The sequence below is a fragment of the Oreochromis niloticus genome, linkage group LG19, assembly GCF_001858045.2.
Source record: "Oreochromis niloticus isolate F11D_XX linkage group LG19, O_niloticus_UMD_NMBU, whole genome shotgun sequence".
Taxonomy (NCBI): Eukaryota; Metazoa; Chordata; class Actinopteri; order Cichliformes; family Cichlidae; genus Oreochromis; species Oreochromis niloticus.
Window position 1 is genome coordinate 21,922,303 of NC_031983.2, and position 24,595 is coordinate 21,946,897.

A 24,595-nucleotide genomic window follows, 5' to 3' on the forward strand; every position below is an offset into this window, starting at 1 on the left:
CGAATCTGTTTCTGGGTTTAGGATTTTTTTCATCCCTGAGGTTCTTCAAGTGCTGAACTTATTCAAATTATTGAAGTATTTGCAACTCCCATGTTGCTTCACTACTTGTTTGGGAAGCATTTTTAGTATCTCCTATGTTCCTCTGTGAGGACACGGGGTCTCAGAAGGTTTACTTTACTTCCCACACACCTCCGTACCAATACAATTTTTTTTACGTTAGAGAATATTATTTGACTTTGTTTAGTTTTTAGAAATATATATATATACAGTATTTGCTTTAATAGTACCTTCACTGCAATCAACTTTATAAAAGCTTCCTTGTATGTCACCGTGTCAGTAAAAATAAACCAGTTATTTCAGATTTATTAACATGTTAATAAAGAAAGCATACTTCATGATTAGTATTCTGTGCTTGCAGTTGTAGTTCTATTACTTGTATTTCTGCTCTGAGATGTCGCTACTTTTACACCCACATGTAGTGTCCGAATACTTTTTCTAGCAGTGCATCTGTTTGATGAGTGTGTGATAGCACTTCAAAAGGCAGTACTGTCACACACAACAGAATACAGTTGCAGCACTCAATGAAAGACAGAGAGAATAGGGCGGCTTGTGTGTTGAAGGGAAAAATCGAAGGTCAGATTCAAAGCCTTCTCTTTTTAAAGTGTCATCTGGATTTCATTTCATAAATTCCATATATTTTACATGTACTGGCCGCAATTTTCACTAGCTCCTGAAAACGAGGAGGAGTGTATAGCCCTTGGCTGGCCGGCACTTCTGAACAGCAGAAACCTGGCCTCTTATTACCCTCTTCAAATACACACTTGCACACAAACATACACACACTGAAGCTGATGTAGAAGCATGTCTGGTGATGGAAAAGCATAGCAACAAATAAATAAGCCCACAAAGCCAAATTATCTATGACATTAATCAGAGATGTGAGGGATTTTTACGCAGTGAGAGAGTGAAAGAGAAAGTGGCAGCAGAGAGCCACGGGTGTGAAAAGGCCTATTGAGTATGGAATGGGGTGTCCCGCACCTGCGCTGTCTATTCACCCCACTGTTTACACACTGTCATCCACAATTAATACCTCCTGGGGACTGGGCTGCTTGCCCTCTACAGGGCCCCCGGACCCATCCAGGGCCCTTATGGATGCCTAATTGAGCATACCGCTCTCTTGATTGAATTAACAGCTATGTCTCTGGGACCTTTTCCCCTTCCACCAAGGAGGGGGACTGTTCCACACCCGCATGAGACCCCTGTACCATCCCACAGAATAGACAGCAGGGAGAGAGGGGGTTGGTGGCTGAATATGGCAAAGGGCTAGAAGCGGGAGTTGAAGCTGTCTAGAAAATGTGGCCCTTTCTGTTGGCAAACCAAGGCTGGAAATGTGAACTGGGGGCAATGAAAGGTCTCAATCTTCACAGGGCCAGTGAGTTCCAGCAGGCATAGAGTACTGTCCATGCACACACACACACACATATTTGAGTGCTTATGCAGCACTAAGTTTCCCAAAATCCATGTAGTCAGTCGTGCACTTTCTTTTGCTGTTTGCTGTTATGATCGTTCTTGTTACTTGTATTTTCTTTGCTTGTCTGTCAGTGAGACACAAAAATTTACAATGGCAAGTTTAATGCAAGTTAGTGGAGAGGTAAAGCCCTCCAAAGGAAAACTGGAATTTAAATGTTGGTGCAAATGCTGCTCAGTCAGACAGGGTGCTGTGGTATTGTGTGGCCTTGAGGAATACTGGAAAAAAAAAAAGCTATGTGATTGATATATAAGGTTTTAGTACTGATCTATTATTGCATAAGGAGCAAACCTAATCTACTCTTTGATTGTGTTGATTAAAATACAAAATGTCTTTTTAAAATGATCATTATTATAGGATCCTTATATGATCCTGCAAAACTATGTGAAGAGATTTAAAAAAGAAGAAGAAGAAGAAGAAGAAGAAGAAAAGAAAAACATATTTATAAGTATTAGAATAAGTATATATGTATTCAATAGCTTCATTGAGCTATGACCTCCAGCTTGCACTGGAGCTCTTTGCAGCTTCCAGACTTAGCGATTCCAAATCTGAGACCTTGTCTCTCAGACAGAAAACAGCAGAGTGTCCACTCTGGGTTGAGAATGAACTGCTTCGCGGCAGACTCTTAACACTCTGGAATGATTATGTCTCTTGGCTGGCTTGGGAACACCTTGGTGCCCCAGCAGGAGAGCTAGAGGAGGTGGCAGGAGAGAGGGAGGTCAGGGCATCTCTGCTTAGACTGTTGACCCAGAAAAGTAGAGGTGGGTGGATGACCAGTATCGGCAGATGAATATATCAGTCATGCTCTAATATGAATCATTTCTAACTGGAAAACTATCTGGGGTTTTACAGGAAAATTGGCAAATAGGAGATCATGACAGAATAACCAGCATTCACTGTGCTTCATTATTGTGGTCATCATTGTGACCCTTCCTGTTTATCTTCTGAAAACATATGAGTTCCCAGGCTGCTAGGTTGGAAAGCACTAAAGTAATCAGTGTAATAATATGTATCCTAAAAATTAAACATTATTGTCCGCATATTACTTTGTTGGCATCAAGCAATAAAAAACAAAACCAACGTACAATCAGAAAGAAACATTTAGTTTAGGATTGGAATTCTAAAATTATCTAAAGCCTTTTAAATATTAGAGCAAGCTTATACGTAAAGTATTTTTAAAAAGAAATCTTTTTTAACGAGTTTAAGAAAAATACATATTACTGCAAGTTTGCCCGATCTAATGTGTTTCTTATTAATTATGTTTGCTGTCTTTGAATAGGAAATACATTAAAATATAAAATGCATCCAAGAAAGCTTAAATTTGGTTCACTGCACTTGTCTAGACAGCTGTACACACTCACTCCTTGTGTTCAACCCTGAGCAACCACTGGTACAGTAAGCTCCTGGCTCGATGCACTACAATAGTAGTAAAATATAATAATGTGGAAAATCAGAAGCTCTCTGGAGAGGTGGAAATGTACTGAGGCCTTTTTATTTCCAGGTCGGTAAAAGAGTTTGCCATGTCTCTATCCATACTTGTCAAAGTTCTGCACACATGTCCAGCTGAAAATCTGATCTGCCTTTGAAGGGAAATGAAATGGGTGAATTCATTTCAGCTGAGGCTGCTGACTGTCAGAGTCATGTAGCCAAAAGTGTGTAATCTCTCAGTTCCTCTTTCGCTATAATTTCCTGGCTGGATTTATGTATTGGCTCTGTGTAAAAAAAGCCTTCCTTAAGTGGCGTGAACGGGACGTAGATCCTCGTAACGGCACAGATACTGGCTCACCTGTGTTGTTATAACTGAGTTCCTAAATCAATCAGATGCTTTTGAGGATCTGTCTTTCAATAGGTCCTCAAAAGCAGAGGAGCTGATACATAATCACTTTCCCAATCAGGATATTTTAAGGAAAATCTTTGAAAAATTCAATATGTTGGTTGTTGCATAGTATTTATGGTATACCACATTAAAGGTCTGGTGGTCTATAAGTTTATTGGTTGCAAAATACTTAAAAATTTATCTAGAATAGGGATTTTGGCATCTCCAGGTCGGATCCTACATGATGTGGTGGAATGCTGGGTTCTCACCACTACATGGGCTGTGTACTGGTCTCCATGACTGCACCAAGCAGCTCACCTCTCGATGAACCCCCCAGTTCAGCTTTGGTGGTGGGGAGCATGCCCTACCAAAAACAAAAACACAAACACAAAATTTCTGCAGAGCATAACCCTGCACCAGTGAACTGTGCAGCAAGCACACCATGCACCGCTCTCCTTTGGCTCCCCTCGCAGACCCCATGCCCCCAGTTAACAAGCCAGCCAGCACGTTCCTTGTTGTCACTTGTTACCCGCTGTCCTCCCGATACAGCTTGCGGGTGGGGCCAATTAAACTCGCACTGTTCCCCACAATGGGTCAGGAGTTTAGTGGGTCATCATCAGAGCTATTTTCACCCAGAGTTATCTAATCCTGAAACTCTGGACCAAACCAGACCAGTCTATATGCAGAAGAGGGCTTTCAATTAATCAACTGCATTTATTAGTGTGGTTGCATGTGGTGAGTGAAATCAGTCAGACACACACAGAGAAATAATTTTTTTCAACTTCGACTATTTGTACTAGATCTGTGAGAACAATAGTTGTTACTACTGATGCCAGTTGTAGTACAGTAAGAAATAATGTTGATGTATCATCAGTATTAGTATAAAAATGACTTTTATAGGAAGTGAAAGTAGTAGTAAAAAAGGTACAAGCAATAGCAAAATGTAACTGTAGTGGTAGTGTCAAGCAGGGGGGTTACCTGATGCATTAGTTTCCTATTCAACTAAATCTTTACAGTGATGAATATGAGGCTTGTCACTGCATAGTTCGCAAATCCCTGCCAGTAATTTATTTCTTCTTCAGTCACAGGCAGAGGCTTTTCGTTCATTTGTCAGGATGACAGTGATCTCAAAATCACTGCCATTGCAGTAACCGCTCGCTCTTTGCACCTTTGACTCATCTGAAATCTCTTCTATTCAGAGGGTGTTTGGGTGATGTTTTTGTGTTCTGTGTTGTTGTTTTTTTACTGATACCTCTGGAAAGTACTATGTGACTGGTTTCTTGTCTTAAAAAGCACTGTTGTAAACATAATTTACATACTTACCATATTATTAAAGAAGTGAGGGATCATCTTCACACAGCCTATAACCTGATCACCATTGGTCTTCAACACAGCCTAAAAGAGTTCAGGCTGTGTTGAAGGCTGTGTGTTGACTTTCAAGCTCATTAGAATGTCACAAATTCTGTTTTTGCCTTATATGCAGTATTTTCAGCATTTTTGCACATGTTTCAATTAATCTTTGCACCCATTTCTCGTTTTCCTAGAAAAACAAGAAGGCAATGAGGGGTGGCTCGAGAGCTGTATTTGTAAGAAATCCCCAGCTCATTAATGTGAGTGCAAATGGGTGAATGTAAATGAATGTGTATAAGTATCAGTCCTTTTATTTATGTAATAGAGTGTTAAAAGTCTATTTCTAAATGCTCATCAGTGCTAAATGTTATCACCGATATTATGGACACTTTAAGGTCTAAGATAGAAAAATAATTACATACATTTCGAGCACAGTAATGTTTATCCAACTGACATTAATGTCTGAGAGTAAACCTTTTCACATCAGACATGATGGCTTCACTGATCAGAACATCAGTGATGGTTCTAAATAATTATCCTATGACACTGTGACACTGAACCAATTCAAGCATACCTCTAGCTGGCACATTAGTTTCATAAGTCAGGTTTTATTTACAATTGTGCTTTTCTTATATGTCTTCTGTAAAAAGAAAAACAAAACATTTAGGCCTAAATTAATTGTGGTCATGCTGTAAACTAGGGTGATTTGTAATTTATTCGATCCAGTGTGTCACTTTTCAAGTGTAAGTGGCCTAATGGGGTGTTTATTCTATGATACTAAAATCAAAATCCTCGATAACTCAGTATTACGACTTCTTGAGGTCAGATGACCTCCCTGAGACGCCCCGAGCATAAATCTGCAGTGCTCTTTCGCCCTCTGGTGTCAATTTCGAGTAATTACATGCATTTTGATTTCACACCCAGGAGTGGTGGCAGATGTCAGCTTTAAGAGAAAGTGATGTGACTGGTGATGAGCCAGCCACAGATTAACAAAGACAAATTTTAAAATTCCACGCCTTTTTATTCCATCAGTATTTTGGAAACGTCTCCTACAAAATCACTTCTAGAAATGGAAAATAGACACATTTTGGAAACTGGCTAATATTCTTCTTCAACGGATAAACTGCGTGCGTGGTAGAAAAGCAGGCCTGCAGGAGGATCTTTGCTCGGGGGTAACATTCAGCACCATTACGCCAGCTTAAAAGCTTGTAAGTGGAGTGGACAGGCGCTCGGATAATTGCAGCGTGCACTCAGTATTTTTAGCATATTTGCCACAAGCGGGCGGAGCCAAGGAGGCTGAGATGGAGGGATGCTGAAAAGCAGGTGGCGACCGCTGATGTTTACAGGATGAACTTTAGCGAGGGAGGATGAGAGGAAGCTGGATAGGAGAGCCATCGTAGAGAGCAGATTTCACCGCGGGGACGGTTTTTATCGGTGTTTCTGATTGCGAAGAGTGCACATTTTCAGCGCCCCGGCGCTCAGAGGCTGACCGGCTGGGAAAGGCTCCGTCTGTGTCTGTCGTGTCGCCTGAGATTGCAACGATGTGATGCACCCATCTTCGGGACGACGGCCGAAGCCTTTTGCCTGAAACCTGATATTATGCAGGAGACGAGGCTTTCTGGACGGATTAAAGGGGAACAAAGCACCGGTTTAGAAAACGTTTTGCGACCTGGCAGGTCAGTGCATGCTTGCGCGATGCAATACCGCATTAAATTACAGCCAAATCCACCGGATTTAAGCAGCTGTAATGACTGTTGTTGTGCACCAAAGCAATCAGCAATATCCCTTTTGTCATTTTTGGAGTTTTAACCTTGAACCTGAGCTGTTCGTGTTGACAGTGCGGAGAGGGTTTTTCTGCCAGCATCCTGCTGATATGCAGGAGAAAAGTCTAGGCCTTCACTGTGTGTTACCAGGTGTGATGAGTCCATGTTAGTGAGCATAATAGTGTCCAGTGGTTGTTTACTACTTTCACACTCCATGCTATCCCATTCTTTTTCCAAGTAAGCTTTTACTATCAGGTGCTTAATAATTCATACCCCAGACGTCTGTGCGTTAAAGCATTTGTAGGTTGATTGTGTGATGTAGAGTGAAAAAATATTGCTATGAGTAATCAGATTCTCTCAGCCCAGTAACTCTGCCAAAAATAGATCCCCCGTTAAAGGACTGTGGTGTTTTTCTGTGTTGTGTCTCTTCCCTGAAGGGGGAAAATGTCTCATCTGGTGTAAAATCAGTGAGTGCACGAATATGTGTTCATGCGTGCATGCATGCATCTCTGGACCTGTGTAATGACCCTCCCCCCACAGACTGCATCTCTTAAGCTCTTGTCTCAGTGCTATAATCCTCTAATTGAAACCTCTCCCCACTTTTTCATCTATTTTCTCTCCTGTTTTATTCTCCCCTGCTCCCCCTGCCCTCTCTCTACCTGCAGCCAACTATGGTTGACCCCTCGGAGGCTGAGGAGCAGAATAAGTGTAAAGGCCCGCAATTCGACACGCCAGCTGTGGCCACCGAAGACTCTCGACTGCCAGAAAACACAGATAGCACGACAACAGAGGAAGATGGGGATGCTGGTTTTGAGACGCCACCAACTGGCAGTTCAGAGCCAAGCCCCTGCCACACTGCATCTCCAGCGGCTCCAGAGGTCACCTCTCAGGGCTCAGCACCTCAGCAACCACAGACTCAGACTGACAGAGATGTGTCTCCAAAGCTGCACCTGGATCTGTACAACTTTGACTCACCGGCCGCAGAGGGCAGCCGATACGTTTTAACGAGCCCCCGCTCTCTGGAGGCGTGTGCTCGATGCGGGGTCAAGCCTGTGGAGCTGCTGCCTCGCCCGCTCTCTGACTTTGCCCGGGAGGCTCCTGGCCGCTCTATGCGTGTTGCCACAGGCTTGTTTGAAGTCTTTGAGAGGGACAGGCATGCCAAACTCAGGCAGTGCAGGGAAGAGAGGGAAAGGATTGTTAGGGAGGAAAAACGAAGGATTCTTCAGGCAGCGGTCAATAGCAGCAATGCATCTTCTGTGGATAAAATGTCCTCTGGCCTCACCCAGTCTTCTAAGTCTGGGCCAGTGACCTCCAGTTCCACCCTCAATGCTGGAACATCTTCTGGAGCCACAGCATCAGGTCAAGCCTCCAAAACAGGTGCAGCTCTTTTATCCAAAGCACCTGCCTCCACTCTTAGTACCTCCCCTAAATCTTTTCATGCGGGACCAACCACATCCTTAAAATCTGGCTCCACAACCTCTACACCAGCTTCCAAGAGTGGATTTCTAGGATCTGGAAAACATCCTCTGTCCTCATCCCCTGAATTAGTAAAGCCCACACGACCACTTTCATCTGGCCCCCCACCAGTAGTTAGGAAATTGTCTGGTGGCAAATCTTCAAACACTTTTCCTAGACCAACACCGAAACCCCCTTCCTTCCCCAGAGCCAACTCCACCTTGACTTCATCAGTGTCAAAACCTGCAGTTCAGAGCTCTGGGATACCTCTGAACGGTGTGACAGGAGGACCATTTACACAGCACAATGGACATCTTGGATTTCATTCCAAGGTACGAGGAAAAAGCCATTCACTGGAATCTTTACAGCGAAGGATGGATCCCGTCTGCTCTTCAACCTCCACTACTACAACTACGACTACATGCACCTCGTCAGAGTCGGGCGCTTCTTCTTCCTACAGTTGGGATGGTGCACGAGATCACTGGGCTAGAGTCTCCAGTCCTCGAGCTCGCACTATGGCCACTTTCAACTCCCTAATGGGCCGCAGCCTCAGCCTCGGCGACCTGAGCCACTCTCCTCAGACGACACAGAAGGTGGAGCGCATAGTAAAGGAGGTGAAGCGCAGAGGGCTGAAAGCTGTGTCTGAAAGAGACCGCAAGATAGCAGCTTTGATGCTTGCCCGATATCAAGAGGAAGACATCATGAGCCAGACCCGCTATGTGGCTCACCTTCAGTGGGATAGCGAGCGCAGGATGGAGGAGCTACGTCGCGAGCAGGAGGAGCGAGAGAAACAGCGTGCCGTGCTTCAGTGTCAGAGAGTGTGGCAGACACAGGTGTCGCTGCGTCAGCGAAGACTCAGCCAGCAGGAGCGACAATCAGCAGCAGCCAAAATGCGACAGGTCGAGGAGAGCGAGGAGCGATGGAGGGAGCTTGCAGAACTGCAGGAACGTAACCGCCTGTTAAAGTTACAGCAGGCAGCACGAGAGGAAAAGCACAAGAAGGCTCTTCAGGAGCAGAACCTGAAGGCTTTGGAGGAGGAGAGGGCTGCCATGCTGGAGCAAGAGAGGCTGCTGCTGAATGAGAAGCTCACCATGGCTGAGCTGAAGAGGCAAGAGAAAGAGCACCAAGCTCAGGAGGAGAGGCGAGGTCTGAACAAAGCAGAGAAGAGGCGTCACATCGCCCTGATACAGGAAATCGCCCGTAGAGAGAAAGAGGAGAGGGATGAGACCAGGAGGGCAGCGGAGGAAAAGCTCAGCCGTTCCCTTGAAAACTACGAACAGATAGTTGAACGTCGAGGGAAGGAGCTGAAAGAGAAGGCCAAGCGCGAGGAGAAGCAGATCCAGAAAGCACGCAAGGCAGCAGAAAAGCGCGAGAGGCAACAGCAGCAGCTGCTGGAGGCTCGCGTAAAGGAAGCAGAGAAACGAGCCCAGCAGGCAGCTTTGGTGGCCGAGGAGAGGGCCAAAGAGAAAGCGCAGCGGGCAGTCCAGAGCCGACAGGAGAAGGAGAGACTCCAGAAGCTCAACAGGCAGCGCGTGGAGGAGGAGGAGAAGCAGAGGCGTCTGGAGCTGCTCCAGTCCATCGAGAGGAAGCTGGAGAAGAGCGAGCAGATCTTCAAGGAGAAGAAGGCAGTGTTAGAGAGCGCCCGATCCGTGGCTAGAGCCTCTTTTCACGTGCGAGACAAAGTGCGGGAGGAGACCAACATGCGTACCTTTGATAAAATGGCCCTGGAAGCTCAGCTCAAAGCTAGTCTTGATGAGAAATAACCATAGCTTTGTTGTGGACTCCTTACTTCTGGTCATGTGCTTGGCTCCTGCCTTCATTATGGCCCCAGTCACTCAACAGCTTTACCTTTCTACCCATAAGCACCTGCAATGTTATTTTTTCCCTCACATATCTTTACCCATCAGCTGATTTTACTACATTTTTCATAATTTTTATTGTCAATGCAAACAAAATAATTTTGTATCGTGGATGTAATGAGACTACAAACGAACAGTAACGCCTGTGAAACACATGCAGTGGACTTCATGAAAGACATGAGAGTTTTAGGACAGCAGCAAACCCCTTCTCTGTCCTTCTCTTTGCCTTCTGCTCCATCGATCTCAGCTACTGGACTGAAAGCTCTGCTGGAATGAAAAGAGTCATTGTTTACCAGTAAGCACAACTCCATGACAACTGCAGAGGCTTTTAAGGGAGCACTCACGTAAGAGAAGAACAAGCATAAGAAAAAGAAAAGGCAGATCGCAGATGATTCTGGACCCTCAGAGCAATTGAGAGATCCTTTTGTACATGCACTGTGACACAGCATGAAAATAAAGCCCTGGGCTGAACACTTAACTGCTGACAATGCAGCAGTGGAGGGTCATGTGCACGATACCCGTGCTGATGAAGCATCGGAGGACATTGAACAAGAGGGAGGAGAAGCAGTGTGCAGTGCATCAGTGTCAGGATTCTCCTGGCCATGCCGATTACAGTAAAATAGTGACGCACTCTGAAAATGCCCTCTCTGCCCACTGATCTGCTCCCACAGCCACCTGGTGACCACGTCAAGGTCAACAGGTACAAGTTTTTATTGCTTCTGCAGCTTATATAATGCCTTCTGTTTTGTTGCAATAAAAAAAAAACACTTGGTCACACTGACTCGACAGCACAGAGGGAAATAAAGACACACGAGTCGACGTGCAAGCCAACAGCAGGTTTTAAAGGCCTTTGGCTGCACTAATCCTGCAATCTCAGATTAAAAAAAGGAGGATGTGCTTAGTTTTTGCCCTCAGATGTAGCTGTTGCCATAGTGACAGAAGTCAGGATGAAGCAGCAGGAGGTGAATTACTGAGAAAGGAGAGTGCGTGGGAATTTGAGGGGGCTGTCTGTGGGAAACTGGATCTTTTGGCAGCTCGTTATTTGTGGGGCGTTATAGGAAAACTATTCAGTTCACTTTGTTATGTGTAAAATCTATCTGAGGCAGTGAGAGATTACTGCAGAGTTCCGTCTCTTTATTTATTTAGAAGTCGACCTCTACCTGGAGAGTCAGCTGCTCTCCCTGCACCCAAACTGCAGCCAGGAAGTAGACTGAACTGAGCAATTCAGGCAGTCACATGTTGGATATCTAAAGCCAGAATAAATATGGCCAGCAGAGGACTAACAGGCTTATGGCTGACTGATCCGCAGTGTTCCAAGCATATAATCATAGGGAGGTGATGTGAGGCCGGAGGATGAGACAGCATATCTGTAGGTGCTCATGATGCGATTCAGAAGGTAAAGTCGGCAATCTAAAGTATAGTTACTGTCAAACACAGAGGTTGCTGCAAATCTAGTAATTATTAACAACATAAATGCAGGTATGTCTCATTTCTAAAGAAAAATTAGAAGCCTTCCAGACTTCTCATGGAACACAGAACCTGCACATATGTCAGCCTCTAGTTCAAAGAGATGGCATTAAAAACTGTCTGTTACTGTCCGTGCCAGAGCTGGTGTCGTAACTTGCTGATAAGTGGAGGGAAAAGAATCGGTGGTTAAATGATGTGCATTTATAACTCGCCCTGGAAATATAGGAACTTATGAAAGAGAATATCTGCCCACAGTGCAGTGGTTTACACAGTTGCCTAAAAAGCCAAAGATCCCCAGTTGGATCCCAAGAGGAGACATAAATCCCTTAGGGGTCGTGTCATTTGGTGCATCTGGTATAAAATAACATCTGCCAATTCAAACATGCAGCGTGCCCTGCTGTGACGACCCCTTTTGACTAGAAGTAGCTGTTAAAGAGGATATTCATGTTAAGGAGATGGTTCATCACAAAAGTTCAGTTTATTCCTGTAACACCACTTATCTGTCTGGATGGCGTTTATGTGCTATCATATTTTAAATGGTTTGCCCTTTTCTTGAATGTAATAGAACCAGACGGCATTTGCCTTGTGCTGAAAGCACCATAAAAAGCCATTTGAATCAGTGTCTCTTTCCAGAATCACAATACAGTTATTCAGACATTTCCACAACCCTTGTTGTAACCAGTTTCACATAGGCACTATTTTATGTTTGCCGAACTACATTCACCAACCCTGTCATTACCTAAATTGTAGTGTGCCTCTAACAGCGAAGAGACGTTCACGCTAATGAGAGGTTTAAAGAATGCAAACATAGCTGACTCCCACCTCAGCTGATCAACTATATGCACACTTTTTTAGTTAGTTTACCTTCTCACAACAACTCTGAGCAACACAAACTGAGTAACATTTATTATATTATTTTTCTATAACATTATCATAGTCAAGAAAAGGCAGGCGCTGCTAAAATCAACCAAGAGTGCATTCTACTGTCCGTCCAGTCAAAATTTCCTTTAGTTGAATCTGTGTTACTTAATGTGAAACGCTCTTTAATTTTACATCTAGCAGCCTGATTCTTCATCAGCAGTGCTGCAGAGCCAATGCAGTTTTAAGTAGCTCATTGCTTTTTGTGTTGCTTTGAAGCAACACTTGAACATATATATATCAAATCTATTTAATTGTAACAAGTGAAGATACCATCTTTTCCTATAGACAATTAAATAATCAGTATCTGGTGTGCAAAAGATAACAATACATGTTTTCTTTAAGGTAACACAATGGACTGTCTGAAATGCACATGCATGTTACTAACCAGATTTACTTCATGATACTGAAAACGCAAACAAAATGTCTTTTAAAAAGGTATTTATTACGTGGACTGTGTAGTACAATGCTTGCGTAGACATCCTTGTTTTAGTACAAGTAATGAGTCTTCCTAAATAAAGCAGGGAATAGTATTTCACCATCAATTATATTAAAATAAAGTGCAATAACAACAGAAAAGGACAAATAATCAACCAGTTGCTTGTTGCTGAAGATGGTTCTTTATGGCTGTGTCTTTGGACTCATGTAATTCTGCAAAGTGAATGCAGTCTGAACTAAAATGCCCAAATCTTTCATTGTACTCTGGCTTTAGATTTCTTCCTTATACTTATTTTGAACACTAGCCTTCATTAAACTTCTGTTTTACTGAAGACCAAACTGCACTGCTGATACCCACATTCATCACCGTCTTATTTTTTGTGTTTCAGGTGCTGGTGATGAGCGTGAGCTGGTGATGTAACCCACAAGCCTCCCGACAAAACTGTTCCTCCCACACTGAGCTTTATCAAAGTGTAAAACAAAGCCTCTCCTGGTGGAAATACAGTCTTATCAGATCTTATTTTATAGGTTTTTATTCAGTTTGTACCCGTTAACAGTGCCAACTATTGTGCTGCAGAGAAGAAGAACCTTCCGCCTTTTACCTGCATCAATGAAACAACGTGTGCAAGGTTCAAACACAGCTTTATTAGCATCAAGTCGTGTTTAGTCCAGTTTGTTTCCTTCTCATCTTCCCCTTACATGTGGGCTTTGTTTCTGTATCACTTCTGGTGTTGAGTTATTTAACATTTGTACATTATCATAAAATGCTTCCTTTGATGAATTACATTGAGTTGCATTGTCAAGAAAGGATTTTTTCAGATGTAGCAATAATGAAATGGTCGTGGATGATATCGAACACATCTGTCAGTTCATCGTTTCCATCAGTCCTCTAAACTGAAGGTCTGTGCATACAATCAAACGTGGAAAAATAAAAACAAACATTTTTCAAGTTGGATTTGTGTTGTCTGTGCCATCTGCTTCATTTAGTAACAAGCTTTTTTCAGGAATACAAAATGGTAAAAGTACTAGCAGTTACACAGATACATCTTTAACACAGATATTCATTGGTAGAAGAATCAGAAAAATGTACTTCAAATATTAAACGGTAAGTGTAATTTATATTTTGCATCATTTTTCTTTTGTCTTTTTTTTTAAACCTTTTTAATACGGCAAGGTTTTTTAATTACATATGGTTCCAAAACTAGTGGTCATGTCCCTGCAGGGGGTGGAAAAAATTAATCTGACAGGTCCTGAGAAAACTAATGGTGTGGGAAAGTCTAAGAAATAAGTTCCTACTACATTTTTTTTTTTAATTCTGAGCTTTGAACTCAGAGATGTCAGACAATTCATTCTCTTTGAACCTAAAGCAGTTTTCTCGGTTAAAGTCTCAGTTGAACTCAGGTTAGGTCATTGTCCTACTTTTTTTTTCCCCTCACATGTGCCATACAAACGAAGATCACGTGTGGATTAACAATGATGCTACCTTACTATAGGGTGCAAGAAGCAGGACGCAGGACAACAACACACTCCATGTGGATTCCCCTGAGTATCACCCGCAGCTGCTCCCAGATTGCTGCAAACTGCCACGATCAGCGATGACCCAGACTTTGTACTAAGGAGCTGGCGGGGTAAAGACCTTTTAATGTATGTTGTTCGTTAAATGCTTTTCTTCTCACATCCACCTCTTTGGGGAAGTGACTGAAGAAAGATTCAGTGCTATAGTGCATTTGTGGAAATTTACCTATTTGACCTACAACTAAAATTAAACAGCAGGTTTTCTATAAGAGGCCCCAAACCAAAGACACAGGGAACCACTGATTGGCAGTAATTCGTTTTAAAAACTCGTGTTGTTAGTTTAAGCATGAAAAGTAACTAGTTAATACATTGGTTTAAGTTTAGCTTTAAGATACTCACATGTGGCTTAATCAGATCTGAAAGCTTCATGTGGTCATTTTCAGTCAAACGGTTCCAGGAACTGTTGACCATAAGGAACTAAAACTCAGCAGCTATTAGGATGTTTCCACTGCAAGAATTTGGAAAATATGGATATTCACACATTCTCTACGTACTTTTTGACATCTATAAAGTGTAGACTGTTTGAAGAAACTAGTGTAGTGACCATGAGTGACTATGACTCTTTTCTGACAGCACTATATAGTAAATAAACTGATCCAATCAACTACACCTAATAAATAGAAATTTCAGACAGTAATTAGCCAAGGACCTTTTGGAAATTTAAAATAGGGTTATTTCTAATGCTTTCTTGAAGGTTATGCTAAAAATAAATAACAGTAAACCCGAAAAGGAGTAGGAAACGTGGCATTCCTAGTTTAGCTTATGTGATTAGTTCCTTTTGGTCAACAAAAGACATAATTTATGTTAATGAAAAAATTAAAGGTTCTACTCTAAAATAAATCCCCACAGCTCTATACAACAAAACTCTCAGCAGCTGCTTTGGAGTCTCGTTTTTCACCTTGGCGCCTCCTATTTGCCTAATCTTCACAGTTTTCCCTGCTGTAGGAATTTAGTTCCCAGTTTAACTCCACTGGCCCTAGAACTGTTGAGTCAAAAAGACAACAAAGCCATCAGACCATGAGAGAACAGAAAAAGTGCTCTTATATTTACTCTATTAAATTTTGACTGATCAACTAAAACTTTGTCATGGTTTCAAATAACACAGATTTCTGTGCACATTCATTTACAGTGTCTTAATGGTGGGTTTGGTAACAGCATCTCTGGGTGACTCTGAGACTGAGGTGAAGCTAAGGACCGTTTCTCTTCTTTTACCTCGCTCGATCTCCTCTCAGACGTCTGCTATGTTTGTGGCGTCCTTGCGAGCCATGATCTTGTACACGCTCTCTCTGAAGCTGCTGTCCGAGGTCAGGCGTCGCGCGGTCTCCTTCAGCTCCTCGATGCTGCTGCCGTCGGTGTTGGCTACAGCGAACGACTTGGAGTGTTTCACTGTAGCGAGACAATGAAATGTGGAGCTCAGTCAATGGAGTGCTCCATTTGGGACAATGCCATTTCAGAAATGTATTGTTTTAATCATTTGTCATGAAGACAATGTGTTGCTTCTCTTGATTTTTTATAAATAGTATTAGGCAGAGATCTTGGGTTTTTGGACTGGTAACTGGGGCTCTGAAAAAAGATATTAACTAAACAATTACTCTATGGCAAAGCCTAAAATAATTACTGTTATTTAACAGTCTGTAACCGTAATACAAGTAGAAACTCCATAAAATGGCATCGGATTTTTGAACACTTTAGAAAGAAAACTTAGACACTCCATGGAGAGAGCCAAAAGTACCTGAAAGTAGGGACTTGAGAAGCATGTTTCTTTGGTGCGTCATTATGCTATGATGATTATTTCATGATATAACTTACACCAGTGGCGCTTCGAAGCTCGCCTCTGGATTCTGCAGCTCTTAATTCTGCGCGCAGCAGCTTTGTGAAGGTATACTGCATTCTTCATTATGGCTGGGAGCTTTGCCTCAATCTCTGCTGCACAGATACACTCCTCAAAGAACTCTGGATACACACAATCATATGCATTTGTTATAAAGAGGATGCTCTGCCTTCAAACATGTAACCTCAGACAGGGTCCTGATTTCATGCCTCAGTGGTAGCTTGGAAACTTAACAGAGCCTTTTCCTCTAATGACAGGTTAAAATATGGCATTATGGTACAAAATTACAGAATCATTTCTTGGAGAAAAATCCACTAAATCTTTGTCTACTGGAATATTTATTAAGAAATGATTGATTCCTGTTTTCTGGTGAAAACCAGAAGTGCCAGATTAAATCAGTTTCCATGGCAATAACATGACTATCACTTGTTCTGCGTGTGCATGATCCACCGCCACAGTCAGATTTCTCCAACAACCGACTTAAGCTCTTTGAATTTTTCAGTGCACTTAATGCATCACATATTGACCAGATAACTACACCCAAACGGATAACATCAGTGCATGCACTCACTCCTCAGCTGCGTGACGTCGCCCTTCATCTTCTCATCTCTCTCTTTGGTACGCTCCACTGAGTTCAGGCCTTTCTCCAAGTTCTGCAGAGCCTCTTCAGCCTCTTTTAGCCTCCTCTCCAGCTCCATCCGAGACTCTATCTCTGCCTGGGCAAAGGGGGGAATAGAAAGCCAAGTTTATTTAAGACCTATACTGTAGAGGATTATTAGTCCATAGTATCCTGATCAGTTGCTGATGTGTTTTTGATGCGAGTTTGAAAATTGAACTTAAACAGAATAAATATTGATTGATGTTAGCTTTTGTCCAAAAACATCTCTGTAAAACTCAATTATGTAGACATCTATAGTGTTAGGCTATGCCACATGAGGGTATTCTGCATGTGAAACTGCTCATCTGCACTTTACAAATAATCAACTTAAACTGAGGCCTGAGAAAAAGGGATGCAGAAGGAGCCGTCTGTGAGCAGGTGTACTAAGGTGATGAGGCAAAGCAGGCAGAAAACAAATGTAATTTCGTACAGAGAAATTAGACAACAAAGGAGAGTGAGCATCCCCGTCAGTGCAATGCATAACTTAAAGTCAGGGAGATCAGACTGAGTATGGTGGGTGAGCCAGCTGATTATAGGCAGGATGCAAAAGAAAGAACTGACAGGATGCTGCTATACAGCCACTCGGTAATGTATAATTTGTCAGATGCAAAGCCTTATATTGTGTCATTTCTTTTAGCAACACTTATTTAAAAGTTAGCTTATTTTTCTTATCTTTTTTTTATGTGAATATAAATTTACATTTGCACTTTTGTCTTGTATTTGGATGCAATGTAAAAAAAAAAAAAGCATTTGAGTAACTCTGTAGCAGTTGTTACTCAGCGAGATGCTACACTGTTGTTATAGGTGTTAAAATATGTTATAATATGTTTCCAGCAAGCTATGCTGTAGGGTCTGAAGTGTCACACATCACTACACACACAGACTCATCTAAATTCTTTGGAAGTTGTGAGAGAAAAAAAAATTCTACTCAAACTACATTTAAAGACTAAAGTCTGCCGGCGGATTAACGCAGTGATCTTTGAAAAGGTGTTTCATTAACATGCAGGCTGAGAGCTGCTGAGTCACGCTGTGTTACCTTGAGCTCAGCCTCAGTCTGCTGCTTGTCCACACTGAGCTGAGAGAGCGAATGCTGCAGCGTCCGGGCCTGAGACGAGTAGTACTCCCTCTCCTGCTGCAGGACTACAGCCAGCTGCTCATTCTCCCTGAGCCTGAATAAAAGAAACCACACTCAACATTAAACAGGAAGCACACACAAAACCCAACCAACGTAAAGAAAGGGTTTGGTCTGTGGGTTTTTAAACAACACTGCCTGTATGGTGCATGCATCTGTCAGTTTTCCTACTATCATGCTGTTCACTGAGCTCTACAGGAGACACATGAATGTACACCTCAGGTCATTTCTAGGAAGAACTGGATTTTTTGTTTAAAGAGAATTTTTCCATGAGTATTTAGTATCTGCAATGCTTAAAAATGTATTAACTAGTATTTGAGGTTTTGGATCCCAAAGGTTCAAAATATTCCTTACAGAATAATTGTGTTCTATGGTTTCTTTTTGTTTTCTATCTGTGGAATTAAACTGAATTCCTGAATGTCAAATAAAACTGAGAAAATATATACTTTCATCGTGATACGACTATGAAAAGGGGCAGACACTGTATAAATAGACAAGTTTAAATAAGTAAAAATGCATCTACAGTTAGTAGACATTGTTGGAGATCCATTCATGAGCATGCAGGGTTTAAAATCTCACCAGCAGCATCCTTTATACTACTTTTAATGTGATCCAACATATCTGGCGTGATACAACAAGAGAAGCAATGTATGAGAATGTTTTCAGCCTGATTATGTTATATAGTGTTCATATGACAAAAATACTGCTGTCAGTCCAAATATGACCTAGGAAAAATGGCTGAGTAAAGGTCAAGCATTGTAAAAAGCAATGTTATAGGTTTCAGCATTTTGTAACTGAACATTAGTGCTACACAGTCAATAACAGCTGCCTGTAATACTTCACTTACAGCCACCAATCAATCTGCCGGTTCTTTTAGGATCAATACACATTTCCACTAAGAGTTACATCCTGTGTTACATTATTATAGAAGTTCCCTGTCAGACTGTTTTTTGTGATATCCTGGTATGATGTATGATTCCTCAGTCAAAGAATATCAAAACAGAACATGGTCGTATTGGATGTACCCTCTAAAAAGAATCAGAGAAATAAAAATCCTAAAATGTTCCTTGCTGACTCCAACAATGCTCTGCCAGTAATCGTTTGCTCTTGAGGTTACACTCACTTATCCTCAGCCTGCTCTTTCTCCTTCAGCAGGATCTTCATTTGCTCCTCAATGTGATGCAGGTCCTGCAGCAGGTCACCGTCCTCAGACTCCATGCAGCTTTTTTCTGAGCTCTCCTCCTCCGCTTCCTTCTCCTCCTGCTCCTTTACTCCCAGCAGCTGCAGCGTTCGCTGTTTCTCCTGGGACAGCTCCTGAACAAAAATGAAAAACAGGAGAGATCCAGATTTTGCTTAGTTAAAATGTAGTTGATTTGTGACATATAATTTTTTTTAATTCCCCTATTTAATATTTCATATAAGCCAAGTGAAAATCTTTCCATTAAAATCAACTTTGTTTATTGTGTCCAACATACTGTTTTAAACTTGCATGAAGTTATTTTAGCACTAAGAACAACAACAACAAAAACATAACAAGCAGCTGGATAGCGTAGTAGTGAGACTACACGCCTTTGGAGCGGGAGTCGCAAGTTCGAGTCCCGCCTGAGGGTGTCTGTATCCAGTAAAGATCGGTTCGGAAAAAGGGTCTCATGGCCTGCTCTCCCAGTTAGAGATTGATGAGGTACAACACACATGCTACGGCAAGGGGGAGCCAGGACGCCAGGTCAGGGGGGGATATCATTATCATCCCCCACTTGAGAGTCTTGTTGTTGTTTTAAAGTAGTTAGTTCAGAGTAGAGGTATTGTAAGTTCAGCGTAAAGTAGCTGAGGCGAGGTGTAGACCTCTGGACAAGCTGAGGAGAGGGCCCCTGGGCCCCGGACAAGCAGAATGAATCATGTATGTAGTGTGTCAAGTACATAGGATCAACAGCGATCCAGTTTTCCAATTAAATACCTCAAGGGATTTCTGCAGTGTGACCGTTAAGCTGCTCAGCTCTTGTTTTTCACGCTCGACACCTTTCAGGGACTGAGCTGTACCATCCAGATCACTGCAGCCAGCAGAAGACAAACAAGTAAAGATAAACCAAACTCCAGACAGACAGTTTAATCAGACACTGCTAGAATATTAGCATTAGGAGTACGAAACAAGCCAGACGGGATAAAGGCTGAGTGCGTACAGTTTGATCTGCTCCTGCTCTGCCTTTAGCTCCACGACCACCTCTTCAAACTTCTGTTTCTCTTCCTCCAGGACCTGGTTCAGACGCTCCAGCTCCTAGCGTGGACAAACAAACTGAACTAACTACTAGATCATAAAAAGATAACACTCTTATCGTGATGAAAGTGACTACAAGATGATATGTATTTTTCATTTTATCGCTTCAACATAAAAATTAAATGATTTATCTTGATATATAAATCAATACTAATCTCTTTAATCCTTCAAAGTTCACCTCTCTCTGAGCTCGTTGATGACTAAGCTCCTCAGTCTCTTCCATCAGTTTATCTGGAAGAAAAAATAAATAAATATATTGCTAATACCCTGCCTCCACTTGTATAGACCTTTGAAAGGTAAATTTATTGAGATGACCTTTCTCCTGCTTACCCAGGTATTCTTGCTTCTCTTTGGCCAGCTGCAAGCCCTGAGCCTCCAGACTTTCGATCATCGCTTCCCCCAGCTGTGCATTTTTCCATGTGCTGTTGAGAAGATGCAGTGATTTGAGATAATCAAAGCACTATTAGCAAAATTAAAACATTCAAATGCTTTAAAAAAAAGCTGCAGAAGACAAAGAAATCATGTTTTTAACGGCAGAAGAAACGTGTCTCGAAAATAATACTTCTGACGGAAGTAAATGAATTACAGTACTCACACTTTCCCTGACTCCTGGAGCATCTCCATCCACTGGACCTGCTCCTCCTGAGACTCAGCAGCCAGCACTATGGTGCCCTGGGGGCCGGACACACTGTGTTTTACATATTAGCAGCTAATCAATGATCGTTTCATGCTGTAAAATGAATTTTGGTTGGGCGGTGATGGTAGTGTGTCTCGCTAAAGCTCCAGTCAGTTAACTATGTGCAATTTGTTTGATATGTTTATTTTTGTAGAAATTTGTTGTTGTGTGTTGGTGTTGTCTGTGTGCAGCTTTTCTCCGCACGCAGCTTCATAGATGACAAGTTTTAGACTTACATGACATTCGTTTGTTAACCACTTGGGGGCAGTAGAAAAAAAACTGTAACCACAACATTAATAATTAATCTACCTTATTTTAGAGTACTTTATCCTGGCATACGGATTTTTAGCTTAGTTTTTGGTCTCCACCAGCTTATTTTATATTTTGATTTAAACTTGCAATAATTTATAATGTAATGGGAAAAGATTTTTTGTGAAAATGTGAAAGGATCATGTGCTTACAGAGAAATCTTCAAGGTTGATGATGATGGCAAAGGGCATCCCCAAGTCTTCATTTGCCGACACCACACATCCTCCCAGAGGAATGACTCCCTAGGACAGGAAAAGGTTTTGTTCTTTTGGTCATTTGAGTTCATTTGATCTTTCAAAACTAAACTAAAACATCAGAAAACAAGCACATCTTTAACTTCAATTTTGTTATTGTTACCAGAGATGCTGCAGCTGCTCACCTTGGGGTGAATGTTGAAGTACCTGTTGGTCTCAAAGTTTCTCTTCTCACTTTCTGCATAGTAGAGCAAGAAGCTGTCTTTGATGATGAAGAATCTTTGTAACAAGGAAACAATGAAAGCAAGACTGAGTGAGTCCTGTGGGGCTAAAAGGAACCAACGTCTGGCATCGCTCAAAGTTTTGGTCACTTGATTGACTGAATATGAAAACGTTTTTGCTGATAACCCATTAACACTTTTCTCCAAGTGTTTCTCTTTATGCAAGTTTTTCAGTCTTATTGCACACACGTCCATGTTATGTTAACACACTCAGCCTAGGAACTCAATTTTCTTTTACTGCTGCTGCACTACCACTGTTTGGTTTCTTTGGGTTAAATAGCAAGTGATGAGTACAGTTCATCTCGTGTATGAGCTGCTCTTTTCTGTCCATTTTTTATTACAGCATTAAGAAGAATATTCATATTTTTCCTAAGTCCACTGGTCCAATCATCAGTCTGTTCATCATACCAATCATGACACAGAGAAATGGTTGGCAAGAATGGAATCGTTTATTTTATTTATTAAAATATAACATTAACTTTATAATTAAGTGTTGTGACAGCATATATTTTATTATTACAGACGTACTATAAGTATAAGCTGGTTGAATATGATATATAATAAACAATTTTAAACCAGTTTTTATTTTATAACATAAACCCTTTTATCCACCTATTAATCAGAGTACTGCAAACAGGTCTACACTCTGGAATGATAAAACCTTCTTAAAATAAGAATGTTTTATTTCACTGAGTCATTACATTAAATTAAATTAAATAAAAGATAAAAAGATATACGAGAAAATTATTTCATTTACAGTTACTTGTAAAAGTCTTGAGCCTGCCTTTATCTTTTGTTAGGAAAATGGGAAATAGGTACAATTATTTATTGAAAAATGTGCAAACATACATGTAAATAGAGTCTATAGAGCAAAAAACAAATATTGTGCAATTCTAACAAGCTTGAAATTAACATGAAAAATATTTGTTGTGATTTTTTCAGTCTGGTTTTCATTTAATTTGGCATGCATCAGCATTCTCTCCTCAGTTTGTCCAGTTTTCTCACAGGACATGCTGCGCAACATCTAAACAACATTTCAGGTAGCAGCACTTTGGGAATCGCCTTGTTGCTGTAAAAATAGTTCTTTGCCAGATTGTTTGTCATGTGTAAACTCAGCATTAGTTCATCCTGTGACTTAGCTGTCTTTTTCAATGTTTGAATGATTCATAGGTCAGTGTGAACAAACATCATTTCATCACAATAAAGAAAAACACCCAAAGACCTTCAGAAAGCCTTGTAGTCTCATTCCTTGGAAACAAAATATAAAGAAATTAATAATAACTCAAGACTTTTGCACAATACTGCACTAGTTTAGGGAGTGGCTCTGTAAGTTTGGGTGGCACTCATTGAGGGAAATGACTGACTAAGAGACATATTTATTTTAGAAATTAATCAAAACTGGTCAATAAAATCTTAATGTTTCCTGACATTTAGTTTCTAGTATGAGTACATCCTACTTTTCCAACACTACAAGACCTTCCTGTCTTTAGAAAACTCTTACAACACATCCAAATGTGTAATACTCGTCCTGACTTTCATTAGACTATTTAATTTTCACCATAAAAGAAGCTGTGAAATGTGCTGGACCATTAACACTTAAGGCTGATAAGTCTTTTACATACATTTCATCCCACTGGTTGGGAGATTTATATTAAACAGCTGGTAATGACAATAAAACCTACTAAACCAAATTTAGCACAGAAATCCAAAGAAGCACTTACTGAAAATTATGGCGACCTTTATGACACAAGCAGCTGGGATAGGTGACAAATAGTGTGCTGCAAATGGACTCTCTGGATCCACCGTATATTGTCGTTTTAACTGTTATGTAAACTAAGAGCATTACCATGACTCAAGATATCAATCCAGGCATTTTGACCAAATTTAAACTGCTCTCAGGATATACTGAAAATGCGGGTGTGCATAAATATTTCCTGTTATTATATAAAGCAATCCTCTAATGGAAAACACGTCAATGGTGCAGTTTACAAAATCCTATTGCTATCTTCTGGGATTAAAAAAAAGAAGTTTAATCAATAAGCATTCATAAAAGATAATAAATAAAACAATGATTGTCAATTTGTAGGGAAAAATTACTGCAGATGTTTTACCTACAATTTGTAATGCAAATTAAAAGGTAAAATTTCCTCTCAGTATACAAGAATTTTTATTTTACAGCTGTAACAGCCAATAAATGTGTTCTAAATACAACACAGCTAATTCAAACTTTTAGTTCAGACTTTGACACATGACAGAAAATTCGAACCACTTTCTAAACATGATTGATTTGTCGCTGTCAAGGGGCAGCCGACAAACTAAAGAAAAAGATGAGGCATCAAGAGAATTGGTCACATTTAGCTCTAGGATCAAAACAAAACAACAACAACAACCCAGTCACACCTCACCCTCACCTGCGGGACCACTTGGCCGAGGGCCGACCGAACGGCCTCTTCCAGAGCACGCCATGCAGCTGCACTTTGGTGCTGATGTCCAGCAGTTCAGAGTCTGACTGCTCCATTGATGACCAGGGCGAAAACAGAGAGTTCCTGGATGAAGACGAGAACATCCTCTGTGGCTTCCCTCGCCCTGGGAGGTGGGACAAAAATGATCAATAAAATAAAAATAAATAAACAAAGCACAATGCAATCACTCAATAACAATTAGTCCAACAACACCCGATAAATACACACATACACGCACGCATACACACATAGAGGTGCTGCAGGCACAGCTTCAATACAAAGCAGGAAAAGCAGCAAACAAATCCCAATAACTCAGCAGGGCGGAACGATTCAGCTGCCAATACGCTCATCAGCTGGAGGCAGACTGACTGCACAGCAACGATGAAAACAGGATGAGAGGGGGGGGGCAAGAGGAGGGATACTGGAAGGCAATGGGGGAGGGAGAGAAGCTTTAGCAATGAGTTGCTAAATCTGAAGCCGGTCGATATATTCCAGCCAGTAAAAGCTGTTATTCAGATTACAGTATTTGCAGAGAGGAGCGGTTTCCAGTTATTGGCAGGTATGAACTCTCCGGTCTCTCCATCAGTCCATCCTGCACCCCAGCAGCGAGT

At 41.4% G+C, this 24,595-nt stretch overlaps 2 protein-coding genes across 11 annotated transcripts in view; one reads left to right on the forward strand and one right to left on the reverse strand.

Moving 5' to 3' along the window:
* ccdc177 (coiled-coil domain containing 177) overlaps nucleotides 1–13,697 on the forward strand; it is a 198,558-nt gene extending 184,861 nt beyond the window's left edge. For 4 of the 7 annotated variants that reach the window (XM_019348676.2, XM_019348679.2, XM_019348677.2 and 1 more), the window contains 3 exons: nucleotides 4,889–4,954; nucleotides 7,123–10,471; nucleotides 12,984–13,697. In XM_019348676.2, coding sequence (XP_019204221.1) covers nucleotides 4,889–4,954; nucleotides 7,123–9,675 — 2,619 coding nt within the window. In that variant the 3' untranslated portion in view covers nucleotides 9,676–10,471; nucleotides 12,984–13,697. The other 3 variants (XM_013271505.3, XM_005477439.4, XM_019348678.2) reach the window with 3 other exon arrangements.
* Nucleotides 13,698–13,905: 208 nt separating this feature from the next.
* On the reverse strand, nucleotides 13,906–24,343 carry plekhd1 (pleckstrin homology domain containing, family D (with coiled-coil domains) member 1). Of its 4 annotated transcripts, XM_019348681.2 has the most exons (15): nucleotides 24,217–24,337; nucleotides 23,934–24,108; nucleotides 21,427–21,520; nucleotides 21,200–21,289; nucleotides 20,658–20,734; nucleotides 20,393–20,484; nucleotides 20,241–20,293; nucleotides 19,968–20,062; nucleotides 19,745–19,838; nucleotides 18,914–19,104; nucleotides 17,695–17,827; nucleotides 16,572–16,716; nucleotides 15,979–16,122; nucleotides 15,382–15,555; nucleotides 13,906–15,151 (listed from the first exon to the last, which is right to left on the reverse strand). In XM_019348681.2, the coding sequence occupies exons 1-14, from the start codon at nucleotides 24,332–24,334 to the stop codon at nucleotides 15,398–15,400; spliced, it is 1,659 nt and encodes a 552-aa protein (XP_019204226.2). In that variant the 5' UTR covers nucleotides 24,335–24,337; the 3' UTR covers nucleotides 13,906–15,151; nucleotides 15,382–15,397. The 4 variants fall into 4 exon arrangements, with proteins under 4 accessions (XP_019204226.2, XP_005477505.1, XP_019204225.2 ...); XM_005477448.4 differs by having other exon boundaries at nucleotides 13,906–15,555; nucleotides 24,233–24,343; XM_019348680.2 differs by having other exon boundaries at nucleotides 13,906–15,555.
* Nucleotides 24,344–24,595: the final 252 nt, after the last annotated feature.